The sequence below is a fragment of the Maniola jurtina genome, chromosome Z (genome assembly GCF_905333055.1).
Source record: "Maniola jurtina chromosome Z, ilManJurt1.1, whole genome shotgun sequence".
In the NCBI taxonomy this organism is placed as follows: Eukaryota; Metazoa; Arthropoda; class Insecta; order Lepidoptera; family Nymphalidae; genus Maniola; species Maniola jurtina.
Genome location: NC_060058.1, coordinates 16830934 through 16846329, shown reverse-complemented (window position 1 = coordinate 16846329; position 15396 = coordinate 16830934). Strand labels below are relative to the sequence as shown.

At 36.6% G+C, this 15396-nt stretch overlaps 1 protein-coding gene and 1 long non-coding RNA gene across 3 annotated transcripts; one reads left to right on the top strand and one right to left on the bottom strand.

Moving 5' to 3' along the window:
• Positions 1–244: 244 nt before the first annotated feature.
• On the bottom strand, positions 245–10974 carry LOC123880752 (probable cytochrome P450 305a1). 2 transcript variants are annotated; one of them, XM_045929051.1, is made up of 9 exons: positions 10889–10974; positions 9047–9301; positions 8130–8348; positions 6429–6610; positions 5184–5277; positions 2772–2949; positions 2146–2405; positions 1207–1405; positions 245–461 (listed from the first exon to the last, which is right to left on the bottom strand). In XM_045929051.1, exons 1-8 carry the CDS (start codon positions 10965–10967, stop codon positions 1230–1232), a joined length of 1443 nt encoding a protein of 480 aa, XP_045785007.1. In that variant the 5' UTR covers positions 10968–10974; the 3' UTR covers positions 245–461; positions 1207–1229. The 2 variants fall into 2 exon arrangements, with proteins under 2 accessions (XP_045785007.1, XP_045785006.1); XM_045929050.1 differs by having other exon boundaries at positions 245–1405.
• On the top strand, positions 9416–13155 carry LOC123880755. Its single transcript, XR_006799333.1, has 3 exons — positions 9416–9472; positions 9568–9572; positions 13144–13155. It is a non-coding gene; the product is annotated as an uncharacterized LOC123880755 (long non-coding RNA).
• Positions 13156–15396: the final 2241 nt, after the last annotated feature.

Here is a 15396-nt window from a genome sequence, read left to right as displayed (position 1 = left end):
GTGATACTTGAAACGCGCATAACTCCGAAAAGTTAGAAGCCTGGGATCCCCCGATCTCTGATTAAAAGTCATATGGATGTCATAACCATCAGTGGTATGATTTCTAATAAACGTGATTGAAGGACAAACCAATAAACCAACAAACCAAAAAGAAACACGCTTTCGCATTTATAATATACTAGCTGTACCCGGCATGCTTTGCAATGTTACTTAAAATAAAAAGTGTTCCCTTGTATATTTTATTTATTGAAATGCTTTTTTCTACACAATATTTTTAGTTTCTCCGTCTGGTGCATATGTGAATGAGACGCGCGGTGTCCCGAAGCGTGAGAAAGCCACATAACAGTTTTCCATGTGAGAAGCATGGATTTTTCATACTCAGAGTACAGTAGGTACCTCGCAGCATCAAAATTGAGGGCTTGGATTTCAACGATGTAGTCTTATGCTCGATATTTGTAATACTATTTCACCTGGAAAAGTTCCTGAATCTGTATGGTTTAGGAGTGCATCAGGGTTGAAGAGTTGGGACTTACGAGTTTAATTATAAATAGGAACTCAGCACCTTGCAGCATCAGGATAACAAAGTTGGGACTTAGAGTTCAATGATGAAGTCTATGCTCGATATTTGAAATATTATTTCACCAGGAACAGTTCCTGAATCTCTATGGTTTAGGAGTGCTGTATCCTGCATCATCAGGGTTGAAGAGTTGAAGCCTTTGTGACCGCCCTCGCATATTTGTGTAGGACTGCGTAAATACTTACACGAGCGGTAACATCGTTCGACATCAAAGGCGTTGCGCAAGTGTAACATCGTATATTAGCTTTTACTATAAAACTCCAAACATTGATTAATCACGCTATATTAACTAAAATATTCCTCTACTACCAAAAATCCTACCCCGCTCAAAAGACACACCTCCCTATCCAAATATAATCCTACTCTATGTCCCTATCCTATCTCCAGTGTTGCCAAACATTCCCCCGAGTGCAAGTGTTGCCACGTTTTATTCTTATAAAATTGCTTCTTTAAATATCTCGGTGTCTCTCAACATAATATTTTACATAACCTTCGATGACTTCAAAGTAATTGAAAATTAATGGAATAATAATCGAACGTTACAATCGAATAACAGTGATATGACCCTGTTAGAGTGAACGACCCTGTGGCATGCCGCAATGTCAAACTAGTATGTCGTTTTGGCGTACATATACGTATATGGAATTGACTTTTATAGTCTCTTCACAAATTGTGCGGTAAACTGTATTGGTTCTGCGAGGAGACCGATGACTGATTCCGCGGATGGTGGAGGCCCGTTGCATTGGAGTCTATATTTCTGGACGATTCCCACTAGCATTATAAATATGAAGCATCTGCCTAAAGGTTCACCCGGACAGCGTCTACGACCTGTAAAAGATAAAGGAATACATCACATAAATAATTATTTATAATATTTTCAATAATAATCTCTACACTTTTTTACATGTTTTTTGATGACTCAAGAGGTAATCAACTATAAGCGTCACTCAGAATAACAGTTAAGTAGGTTAAATAAAACCGTTGACCTAGAAACATGAAAGGCAGGTAGGCACGAGTAGGTCTTATAGCAGAAGTAAAGGAAAAAACCATCAATTTCCAAAAGATAATCCGAAAAGAGTGAATTTGTGGTTATACAACAAAAAAAATTAAAATGTGTTTATGAACAAATAAAATTAGTATTTTCAATTTTCAAAGTAAGATAGATAACTAAACCAAGTGGGATTTCATTGCAAGGGCTTTACCTGTACATTCTAAAACTGATTTTTATTTAATTTTATGCATAATTAAATTAATTAATTTAATTAGTGTAATTGGACTTAAGAGGTCCGTTCTAATTAAATAATTAAATAAATAAATAAATAAATAAATAATAGTTTTTGATTTATCGTCATGACAAAATGTCGGAAAAAATACCCGAGTACGGAACCCTAGGTGCACGAGTCTGATTCGCACTTTGCCGGTTTTTTAAAAATAATCTTACACAACAAATGCTTAAAAAGCCGGCAATACATAGGTGGTTCTTTTAGTGCTGCAAAGGTTCACAACCCAGTCATCCGCCTGTTGTTTATTTGTTATCCTCGTCTATTGGTAAAAAAAGTTTCACATACCTAGACCAAATGGATAAAGATTCGCCGGAGTTTTTAGGGCTCCATTTTCGTCGATAAATCTTTCTGGCTTGAAGGTGTTCGGTTCATCCCAAAGAGTCTCGTCTTGATGCAAGTCTCCTAGCGATACGAGGATAGTTGTCCCTTTAGGTATTAAGTACCCCTCCATTTCAATGTCAGTCAATGCCCTTCGTCCGCCCAGGAAAGGTGCTACTGTACAAAGTCTATGGACTTCGGAGAGGAACGCAGATGTGTAGATGAGTCTATAACATTGGATTAATTTGATGATCAGCTTTAGATTCAGTTACCGATTAACTATTATTAATAATATTTTAATACATTCATCATGATCAACCCATCGGCTTTAGTACTACAGAGCACCATAGTCCAAACTTCATAGTCGCTGATCGTTCCTCCCTTTGTTGCACAGAACACAAGTGGTCTGTGCTTTGTTGGGAACAATGCGCGAAGAAACTTTCAATTTTTATAAAAATTAACGAAGGTCTGGCACGCGCTGGCTCTCTCTCTATTATTTAGTAGGTACCTAAATAATATATTTTATGAGTGACGTTGACTGGAGGTGTCAAACTTTAGCTCTTAGCATTTGAATGGGTTTATAGTAGGTATACCTTCCATTGTCCGACCAACTTGGTGTATCATCACCCAGAACTCGACTGATCTCTTCATAAACTTTATTCTGTACATTTGGGTGACGTAAGAGACAGATGAAAGCGAAGTCCAAAGCACTGCTCCCTGTGTTAGACGCTGCGATCAGGATGTCAAGGCACACGCCCTTTAATTGATCCTCTGAAAACATGATTATAGTCATATTCATTCCTATGAAGAGATGGCGTCAGCTACCTTTAACTAACGTCCAGCCTTCGAACAGTGCGTATTGCTAGTGATAACATACGGATCTCAGACATACTCGCTAATTTGGCGTAAAATAAACTATGGGACGCGTCCTAACAGCTGCAACTTGATAGGTGTACACTTTTGATTATAGACAAGAAAATTGTATGTCTATGATTATAGAAGAGGGCCGCTCCTGTGCACAATCGCCTTGAGAGATGTCTGAGATGTCCGCGGACGTTGAGCGGTCAAGATTACGTCTGCGACTTACCTCTGTCAGTCTGAATAGTTCAATGAATTAGATTGTCTAGAAATCTATAAGCCATAAGCAATCCGGGTATCTTTAAAACAAGAGTGAATAGGCACCTTCTAGGTAAACACGTCCCATCTTAGACCACATCATCACTTTCCATCAGGTGTGATTGTGGTCAAGCGCTTACCTATAGGGAATAAAAAAAATATATATATATATACTTTGTTTCTGCCTTTATTGGGCCTCATTGAGGAAAGCTCAGAATCATTTAGCGGGAAAAGGAGGGAACAATGCTTGCAGTTTCTTTATTTCTCTACGTCATCAAATTAAATTTCAGAAATGAGGAGATCCGTAGAAGAACCAAAGTACCCTACATAGCTCAACGGGCTATGGAGATGAAAATTTGGTAGTGGGCGAGCCACACACAAGAACCGCTACACGTGGCGATCCCAAGGTGCTACAAAGGGGTTTTCAAACAGGAATACACATCCCTCTCCACTCCCACTAAGTGGACAGATTTGAGCCACGGGATTCAGCGACACAACCCCATGGCCTATAAATATATACGTTCGTCGTCCAGCAGTGGATGTTTATCGATTGACGATAATGACAACGACGACAATGACCAAAACGATGTGAGCGACGACCTTGAACCTGCGCAGTAAGCGATTGATCTATTTATTTGATAGGTACTACCAAATAAGCGTCTGCTCTAAAAGCATAACGATGGATTCTAAACATCGATGTATAAGGATAAGTCATTCCCATATAAATCCGTTTACAAAAATGAGCCTATAAAAAAATAAATATTACGTCATTGAACTCGTCAGTGAATTTGACGCGAGCGTCAACTCTCTACTATAAAAAAGAACAAGGATGGAATGGAGCTGTTTTGTGCAATATTTCGTCAATTTTATCTGCAAAATCGCTAAAATATAGCTACGTCGTACGTACGACGTATACATACAAAATACACACATCGTAAATACATACATAAACATACATAGTTAAATACATAAAAAATACATATAAGCATGTATACACTCAAACATACATATATAGTTTTCACGACTTGCAACATCCGCATCCGCGTGACTATCCGCATTGATTATTATTATTGTAGATGCAGATGTGGATGCCCAAATCAATGCGTAAGCTTCACAATTGCGGGTGAGGATGCGAAATATACATACATAGTAAAACAGTTAATTATATACAAACATACATAGTTAAATACTTACAAACATACAATCATAGTTAAATATATTCATGACTAGCTGATACCCGCGACTTCGTTCGCGTGGATGTAGGTTTTTTAAAATTCCCGTGGGAACTCTTTGATTTTCCGGGATAAAAAGTAGTCTATGTGCTAATCCAGGGTATAATCTATCTCCATTCTAAATTTCAGCACAATCCGTCCAGTAGTTTTTGCGTGAAGGAGTAACAAACATACACACACACACACACACACACACACACACACACACATACAAACTTTCGCCTTTATAATATTAGTGTGATCATAAGTAGTCTGTCATACGCGAATAAAAAGTTTTACTTCAAAAAAAATAACACGACTCCATTCTTTCTGTATTCCAATTGTACGATATTTTTGCGGCAAAAATTTAATCATAACAAAATTAAAAACATACCCAGCTTATACGTTAAATTAAATGAGAAAACGATATACTTACGAGTGAAATGTTATTCCATCTTTTTTTTGATGGATTTCCGTACGGTTTTTGCAAGATTTGACCGCACATGACGGCATTTTCGACAGTCAAAAACACGTGCGATACGATAAAGCGTGTGCGGCCGACTGATGCGTGATGCAGAGACTTTTGCCAATTCTCTTTAACTTGTGAGCGCATTTTTTTTTCTCATCCATATACATCGATGATTCTAAAGCTGTAAGTACAAGTATATAGAGACTTACCCGTATACGTATCTTTGTTGTCGTATATTTCTTTTAAGAATGAGTAAATATAATCATTGCCTTCAACGGTGCTGTGATGTCTCCATATAGCATCCTGAAAATTCACTTCTTCTAAATAATATATAAGTAAAAGGAAGAGGCAACAGACTGACTGACTAATCAACTAAAGCACAGCTCATACTCATGCTGGCCGGATCGGGCTGGGCATACAGATAATAGTCATAGATATCCGCCAAGAAAGGATTTTTGAAGAAGAAGAATTTTTGGATTTTTGAGAGTAGCTACGCTACAGTGGTTTGCGCAGACGAAGTCACGGACATAGTCATATTATGAAGTTATTATTTTTAATAATCACCACTAAGTAAGTAAGTAAGTGAATAAGTTACTAAAGTATACCAAAGGCCAAACGGATGCATTTTAGTAATTGAAAGTGGATTTTCCAGAACTCTACTTTGTCATTCTAGTGGAAGTCAATTAGTAATTTTATTATTCTAGGAAATAAGAATAAGAAATATGTTTTTCCCCTAGTTTAAGTACTAAATACATTATATGAAATGAGAATCTGGCAATAATCATAATCATCATCATCATCTACATTAGATGGATCGCCTGAGTCTACCCTGGTGACGGTGCGCTTCCGATGTGAGGTCGCCTTGCTGCACTTTGCACACAATACCTCCTCAAAACTTCAAAAAAAAAGGAGGAGGTTCTCAATTCGAAACCCCCGACCCAAAAAAGGGGTGTTATAAGTTTGACATATTATGTATCTGTGTATCTGTCTGTGGCATCGTAGCTCCTAAACTAATGAACCGATTTTAATTTAGTTTTTTTTTGTTTGAAAGGTGGCTTGATCGAGAGTGTTCTTAGGTATAATCCAAGAAAATCGGTTCAGCCGTTTGAAAGTTATCAGCTCTTTTCTAGTTACTGTAATCACTTGTCGGTGGTGTTATAAATTTATTGACATTACGCGATTACTCCGCCAATTATGAGCCGATATTGATGATTCTTTTTTGTTTGGTAGGTCATGTAACCGACATAGCTCAACGAATCTGCAAGCTGAAAAGGCAGTGAGGAGCCATGTCTGTCACAGAACCGACGGCCACACTTGCTGTACGTGGTCTGACGCTTTAGAAGGTAGGGAGAAGTGGGTGGTTGAGGGAGACGACAAACCGTGTGTGTTGGTGGGCTCTCGGGAAGGCCTACGTTCAGCTATACACGCAAAAAGGCTGATTGATTGGTTCATACCTCAATAATGTCCAATATCTCTTTGTTCATATTCTTTATAATGTTATAGCCAGTCCAATTTGGGAAAATGAATCTCAGCCATGGCCATTGGTCTAGATAACCTCCTGCTAAAGTGAATGCTTTAGACCTGGCACTGGAGAACTGCAGAAATTGTCTCAACTTATTTTCCTCTATGTGCTCACCTGCAAATATTCCACCATCATTTTATCCATACCTTCTTCTACTTCTTCCTTATCAAACTTTTGGCAAAATGGTCGTGTTTTTCGAGGACAGATATTACGTGCCTCACGAGCATTCGACCACTTGTTTTATATTAATAACTAGATGATGCCCGCAGCTTCGCCAGCGTGGATTGGTCAGACCCTCTGTAGCATCAGGATTGAGGAGTTGGAATCCAATTTTTTTATGGAACAATGTCCCAAAGTTTCTTTATCGATGAAAAAAAAAATTTGCAAATTGGTTCAGAAATCTTGGAGATATCAGTGTACATAGGTAGAAAAACACAATTACTCCATTTTTCAAATTCGGAGCCTAGCCTGTGAAAGTCCCGTCAAAATAGGTTTAGCCATTTCGAAGATTAGCCCGTTCAAACAGACAGACACTTCAATTTTATTTATTAATACAGATAGTAAAAGATTAACTAGCTAATGACTGGCATGCGTTTGTAGCATTGATTTTAGAGCCACGTTTGTAGGGTACCGTACCCGAAGCGTGCCAAGGGTCCTCGGTCAGTCTGTAAGTGAGCTTTTTTTTAAAAAAATTCTTTTTTTAAAAAAAAAAAAAAAGAATACTAGCCATGCTAATCATGACTAATACTCCCCTTTCCCCTCCAATTAAGCGTAAATCTTGTCCCAGGAGTGGGTACGACAATAACGCAACGGGTTAACGGGTGGGGTTTGAACCGCCGACCTTTCGGAAGTCAGTCCGCTCCTCAACCGTTGAGCTATCGAGGTTCTATCGAGGAGGCTTTGTAGCGTAGATATAATTTTGGCCATTTAGTAACGAATGTAACCCTCACTGACCGTTGTGCCGATGCTGCCGGGTGGTTCTCCGTATCCTTGGGGTACCACGTTGAGGAATCCACATGTCTGTGGCGTTGTTAAGTACTGGTGGCTTCAGTTAAAGTGCCGAAATTGAGAATTCACACCGCGCCGCATTACGAGTAAGTGCGAAATATACTTTGATTTCATAATAATTAGGTACGTTGCACGCAAGTTGCACGTGTTGCAGAAAGGTAACAACTGACTTGTTTTGTTTTGATAGTAGGTAGTTGTGCTAGACACTCGTTCGGAAATTGTGACATAAGGATAGGTACACATTGTTTGTTCTCGTGAACAGGTAGAGCGTTGAAATTTTCACAGAATGTGTATTTTCTTTTAACAACAAGTACCTATAGTTTCAAAATAGTCATCATGTAATTAAAAAAAAGTTTTGGTAACGAACAGACAGACAACCAAATATATTTAACATACCTATAAGATACTAGCTGATGCTTGCGACTTCGTCCGCGTGGATTTACGTTTTTCAAAATCTTTGATTTTCCAGGATAAAAAGTAGCCTATGTGTTAATTCAGGGTATAATTTATCTCCGTTCCAAACAGCCAAATCCATCCTGTAGTTTTTGCGTGATTGAGTAGCAACATACACCACCAGTTTCCAAATATCCACACCTTCACATTTATAATATTAATAGGATTATACCTGCCACATATTTCCATATGATGTTAACCAGGGCAATTGACATAGGAGTTCTGATGCTGATCGAACTGCCATTGCTCTTTCCCAAAACATCCAATATATTGTTCAATTGTGCTTGAATGTCTTGCTCCATCGGCGGTTTTCCAAAACCTTGCTTCCGCAGGTGCTTCATTGTAAAAGGTCTATGCTCTCTCCATAGCGGACCATCTACGAATGTTATACCTGTAATGATATTATAAGGCCTTACCATCGCCACATATCACTAGCTATCTCTAATACTGGACTCAGATGTAATAAAAAGATCTAGGAAAAATAGATTTATCTTTTTTTAGAGTTCCGTTCGTCAAAAGGAAAAACGGAACCCTTATAGGATCACTTTTTTGTCTGTCTGTCTATCTGGCAGGCTGTCCGTCTGTTGTCTGTCAAGAAAACCTTTAGGGTATCTACTTACCGTTGATCTAGAATCATAAAATGTGGCAGGTAGGTAGGTCTTATAGCACAAGTAAAGGAAAAAATCCAAAAAAAGTGAATTGCTGGTTACATCACAAAATAAAAATTCATGAACAATTAATAATTTATTGATTACCTATTTTCAATTTTTAAAATAAGATAACTTTACCAAATGTGGTATCATATTTAAGGAGATGTTAGGGGTGTGACCAATAAATAATTAATTCTTCAAATGTTTTACTTTACTTTTTATTGGAACGTACCTAGCGCACGTGCAAGCGACCCGATTAACATTGCATACGATTTCCAATAACGGACATAAGTAGGTAGAAACATTTTTGTGTTTTATTATATTAAAAATTATGTACTCCGTAACACAGTCATATTTTAAACACGATTCGTAGTACAACAAAATTACATAACAGTTTATACAGGTCTCCTGAAATTAAGATTAACATAAAAGTTTTTACCTACACGTTTACCAAAAGTCCGTAATTTCAAAAAGAAGCTGTCTGGTCGAGCATCGAACTCCTTCTCAGTTGTTACTTGTCGTATGTTCTTCTCTCCGTAGACAACTACAACCAATTGATTGCCAAGTTTCAAGCCGAGAACTTTCGTGGAGAATTCCTTCGCCATTTCCGAGAGCACCTTCCATTGAGAGCCATGTTGCTTCATCCTACTATTTATGAGGCCAAAGCAACCGAAAAATGGATACCATCTTGGACCTAAAAAACCAAATGCATGGAACTGGACGTAGGTAGTACCTACCTACTTTTTGTATGAGGGATAGATCCGAATTTTGTTTTCCGAAGCCGATAATAAAGTCTCATTGATGGCGCAGTTTCATGCCCTTCCAAGGAAGTAGGACAATGATGTTACTTATTATCCCGAAAAATGTAAGAATACCACGGAATTAATCCCTCGGAATTTTTAAAAACTGAAATCCAAAAGAAAGAAGTCGCAGGCATCAACTCTACCGCACAAAGAATAGTAGAAGTACATCGCTCACTTAGTTACGTAAAACTACAGATTGTAGAGACAAAAAGTTGAAAACTAAAACCCGACTGCGATCGTCTTAGTAAACTTTGAAATCTTAGAGGAAAATTGTTTTTCAATCGCTTATAGTATAATTTTTAATGTTGTTGTACATTTATATTCGTGAGCTCAGAATTTTCTCCTCTTTCATTTGACATTCCACTCGATACAATAGCAAAAAAAATTTTTGTTGATCTCCGCTTTTTTAACCCCCGACCCAAAAAGAGGGGTGTTATAAGTTTGACGTGTGTATCTGTGTATCTGTGTGTCTGTGTATCTGTGTATCTGTGTATCTGTCTGTGGCATCGTAGCGCCTAAACGAATGAACCGATTTTAATTTAGTTTTTTTTGTTTGAAAGGTGGCTTGATCGAGAGTGTTCTTAGCTATAATCTAAAAAAATTGGTTCAGCCGTTTAAGAGTTATCAGCTCTTTTCTAGATTCTTATACTTTGGATCGTCGGGGGTGTTATAAATTTTTAATTTACACTTGTTATTGATGTAACATCCGTTAGGTCAATTTATTTCGTATAAATATATCCACGTCACCCGGACCTTTACAACGAATCAATTGACACCTTATTCGTCAAACTCGGCTCAGTAGTTTAGTTAGGCACTACGGTGGAACATACAGAATTCGGATACAAACATAATATGTACATGCATACATACATAGACTGCTAAAATCATAACCCTTCCTTTTGGCTTTGCCACAGTCACGGGTAAAAAAAATATCTTCAGTGATAAGGCTCATTTCTGATTGAGTGGTTTTGTTAACAAGGTGAATCGCCAGATTTAGAGCGACGAAATCTAAGGGGAATTCATCAGATGCCACAACGAACTACGAAAATATCACTGATTGGTGTGAATTTGTTGATTGTGCCTCAATTTAAGCGAAAATATCGTTAAAAATTGGTCCAGCAGGATACACCACGTCTGCAGTAGAGATGCGGCAGCCATTCAGCCATATCTAATGTCACTAAATGTCCTTTAAAATTAAACAAAATTGTGGTAATATCACTTACACAGGGTGTTTTATTTGATTTCAAAGTTCGAGCGTTCCCTTTATTTACATAAAAAAAAATTAGTTACTTTTGTAACTGTTTTGAAAATAAAATTCGCATGAAAATTAACACGACACTAATTAAAATGGGTAAATAATGACTTTCTAGTTTTTAAAATTAGCTATTAAAGCAAATGTTCGTCGACTAACGTTCGTCATTAGTAATAATCAATTAATCAGTCTAATTTTGTTATGTGTATGATAATAAACCACTTACCTGGCGGGTATTTCTTCGGTTTAATGACAGTGCTGAAGATGTAGACAAATATTAACACAATACTGATAAATACGAACATTGGGGAATATAATATTAATATAGAAGTTAGTACACAGAAGACCAGTCAAGTCAGGCAAGTCTTTGCAAGAGATGAGATTTATAACTGAGGAATTTCGTGTCAATATTTACCTTTATACCATTAATTTATATAAAAATTATTTACATTATTATTTACAACCTTTACAAGATTTCTCATTGCGAAAAAGTCATAATCCTTGTAACTAATGTGTGATGTATGTATAGTAATGTATGGAATTAAAGTAATGTACATTGTACATATAATATATAATTGTACTGTGTTTCCATAAAATAAATAAATTAACTAAAAAAAATTAAAAAACTAAGTAAAAACTAAAAAAAAAATCAAAAGAAAAAAAAACTTAAAATGTTTTACCCTTTCAATTCTATTCCGGGATAGAAAGATGTTTATTTTGAAGATATAGGTCTTCACGTCTGCAAATCCCTAAAAGCTAAAAAAAACTTAAGCTTCTTCATCATCGTTGTCAGCCTATAATAATATGAAAAGGTCTCCCTAATGAGCGCTACCACACTCCTTCCTCATCCAACCACTTCCTACCACTCTTTTCATAATACCGTCAACCCATAGGTAATAGGTAAACTTCACTTCTTATAAAATTCGTCTGCGCAACACTGGCAAAAAAAAAATGATTAAAAACTTTGCTAAATAATAATTCACTAAGTCTAACAGATCTATTTATTTATTTAGAAGCTGATGCCCGCAACTTCGTTCCCGTGGATATAAGTTTTTGAGAGTACGACATATCACATAACCACTGTGCTCCCACGTGGCCGGTGGTATCCATGAAGGATAAATCTTAAAACTGAATATTTTAACCACATAAACTATGTTTTAACTGTGTACTGAAAATAAAGAAATATGTACAAGTGTAAATTAAAAATTTATAACACCCCCGACAAGTGAAGGTTACAGTAACTAGAAAAGAGCTGAACTTTATTTTGCTAAGACTTAAGTTTCAATTAAAACGAGACAGATTTATGCCAGCGGTACAAAACTGAGACAGTTTTTTAAGTGTCTTAGCAAATTCAAAGTGCCCTCTATAGATCTCAACCTAATTGTCACGCGAGCAAGGATAGTGTGACGATCGCAATCATCTCTAATTGGCCGACACTTGCTAACTATTGGCTACTATGCATTGTTGCGACAAGAATTCCATAAATTCAGCCAATCACAACAACCAATCGATCTGCTGATTTTGCGTATAGCGTTCTCCTGGTTGACTTCGCTCAGAGCACAGCCCTTCTGAGTTACCCTTACTCACCTTGTTCTTATGCGGACATGGCGGTGTTCCAGTAGTAGTAATAGGTAAAATTAAATCTGTTTGCTTGTACGGAGTGTCAGAGGTGTGATGAAACTGTATAGCTATATAATTATTATCAAACGAAAATTTGATCAATAAACTACTAATTCGATCGACAAAGACAAGACTATTATATTATTATCGGCTTATAACTTTCTGCAGATTTCCTTGAAACAAAAACTTGTTAGAGATTATGAGCAATAAGGTAATTAGGTGGTAGGTATACCTAAGCGTCTTAATATGTACTTAAAGATATTTTTCGAGATGCTGCGACGTTCGTGTTTGTATTTTAGTTTGCATATGTAGTTGTTCGTGTTTATATAGTGGATTCGTGAAAAACCAGCCAAGTGCGAGTCAGACTCGTGCACTGAGGGTTCCGTACTCGGGTATTTTTTCCAACATTTTGCACGATAAATCAAAAACTATTATACATAAAAATAAATAAAAATCTGTTTTAGGATATACAGGGTAAGCCCTTTGATATGATACCCCACTCGGTATAGTTATCTTATTTTGAAAATTGAAACACATTTTAATTTTTTTTAATGATGTACTTAACCACAAATTCGCGAACGGACGGACGGACGGACAGACAGACAAACAGACAAAGTGATCCTATAAGGGTTCCGTTTTTCCTTTTGAGGTACGGGACCCTAAAAAAATCATAAATCGACAACCTTGAATAGGTCTAAGAATCCATACTAATATTATAAATGCGAAAGTGTTTTTGTCTGTTTTTCTATGTGCTAGCTTTTCACGGGCTTTTCGTTGGAATGATTTTGGCGGAATTCGGTATAGAGGATTTACATCCCGGGGAAGGGCATACGCTACTTTTTGTTTCGGAAAATTAAAAAGTTCCCACGGATTGTGATATAACCTAAAGCCACATGGAATAAGTTGCGGGCATCATCTACTTGATACAGAGATGGCTTGCATCCTGCACTACCACTACCACGGATGAAGTCTCTGATGATCCCGGTAAGCTAGTCTAAATATAAAAGGAAAAGCTGACTAACTGACTAATCTATCAACGCACAGTTCAAATTACTGGACGAATCGGGCTGGCATGCAGAATAGAATAGAATAGAATAGAATAGAATAGAATAGAATAGAATAGAATAGAATAGAATAGAATAGAATAGAATAGAATAGAATAGAATAGAATAGAATAGAATAGAATAGAATAGAAAAGAATAGATTCAAGTAGACTTTTACAAGTGATTTTGAATCGTCAAAATAAATTACTTACCGCTGGTTCGGAATGCCGTCCCTACCGAGAAGAACCAGCAAGAAACTCGGCGGCTGCTCTTTTCAATTCTTAAATTTACGATAATATTCCATACTATAGAAGCAATTGCAGCCCCGCGCATTGCTGGAGCGAGTCAAATCCATGCTTCCTTATCATTTACATAAGTAATCTTCGATTGTATAATATACATAGTTTTTATGGATTTTTAAACTTTGTGAAGGCAAGTCAAATATTGACTGTGGAATTTTATTATAAAATATTACACTCATTTTAATAATAATGTATAAGACAGAAAATACAAATCGCAAGAGATAGAGAACGCTCTACAAATGTGACCCAAGTGTCGTGGTTTTGCTTTAGATACGCATGTTACGCATATCTACTTCTTTTTAACCGACTTCAAAAAGCAGGAGGTTCTCAATTCGTCGCAATTTTTCGATTTTCGATTGATTTTGATTTTTTTTTTTTTTTGGATGGGTATACTTTCCAGGTGGTCCCATATAGATTTCGTGAGGATCTGATGAATATCTTCGGAGATGGAGAACAGAAATCCTCAATAATAAAAAAACATGGTAAAAACAGTAGGTTTTTAACTAGGCATAGCATATTTTAGTACACTAAATAATATAAATAATATACAATAATAAGTGATTAAATGTTGTAAGTGATAATAATACCTACATATTTCTGAAATAGAGATCAAAATCGTAGATAATTAATTATTGGCTGCCGAAACGAGGGTTTTGAAAATAGCGGACTTGTATGTAGGTGCCAAGTATAGTGCGCGACAGGTTGAAATGGCAACAGGGGTGGGGACGCACCGCACACCCGCACAGCCCCCGCGCTGACCCGCTGCGGGGTATGAGGCGGGGCGTCCCTCCTCCTCATACCCCGATTGCCATCTCAACCTGTCGCGTACTATAAGTACTATAGTTTGATAGAATCCTATTTTTGTAATGAAACTATAAAATTATTTACATAACATTTATTTATTTACAAACTTACCAGCTACTTAAGAAATAGAAATAATAATATTATAGCCACAAATGAGGTTTCTTCCTTTAAAGCAAAATTAATGAAATTTTTAATAGAACAAGGTTACTACTCCATTAATGAATATATAACTGACAAGGTATAAGAAATGTAAAATATTTAGACTAGAATTACTTAGTACTTCTTAAAATATGTAGAAATAATATTTTAATAACAAGACATGACTGATTGATGATGAATTGTATTGTATTGCACTGTGATCTTGATATTGATCATCGACGATGCGCATTACTTTAAGTGATGAAGTTAATAGACTCAAGAAACCTGAGGTCAAGCTTTACATGAAAATGATTTATATAATTTGGAAGAGGAATACCGAACAAACGATAATACTGCTTTTGGTGCACTTCCCTTTACAGCTCCACAAGTTGTGCCAATGATGATTTTGTAATAAAATTCTATTTTGTTGTGAATTAATAGTATACAGCTAATGGTAATGGGATAACAGATAAATCGATAAATCCACACCAGGTGTTAATCTTTTAGCCATAGTTTCACCGGCTAGGGCCTTGTCTTGGCTTATGGCTTTAGTGTCTGACAACTAAAGTTATTTGCTGTGAGCGTAGTTGACTCTATAGGCGTAGGTTCGAGAATTGCGGCATGTGTATTAGAATTACAACAATTTGTTACGTTCGGTCACACACACACATACAACTAAGGAGGAGATGGTGTTACACATTATGTATACGTAACAATACTACCAACGTCCATACCATGTTGAACACACCGGTTCTCGTCCGATTGCCGAAGTTATACGTAACAATAATATTACTAATAGTACTTCTTAAAATATGTAGAAATAATAT

Excerpts from the sequence above, each read along its gene's own strand:
- LOC123880752 (XM_045929050.1), bottom strand. The coding sequence starts at position 10,967 with ATGTTCGTATTTATCAGTATTGTGTTAATATTTGTCTACATCTTCAGC. Across the intron at positions 9,302-10,888 it reads ACCGAAGAAATACCCGCCAG|GTCCAAGATGGTATCCATTT; the intron begins GTAAGTGGTTTA and ends TTGGTTTTTTAG. Across the intron at positions 2,406-2,771 it reads AGTTGGTCGGACAATGGAAG|ACTCATCTACACATCTGCGT; the intron begins GTATACCTACTA and ends CCAATGTTATAG.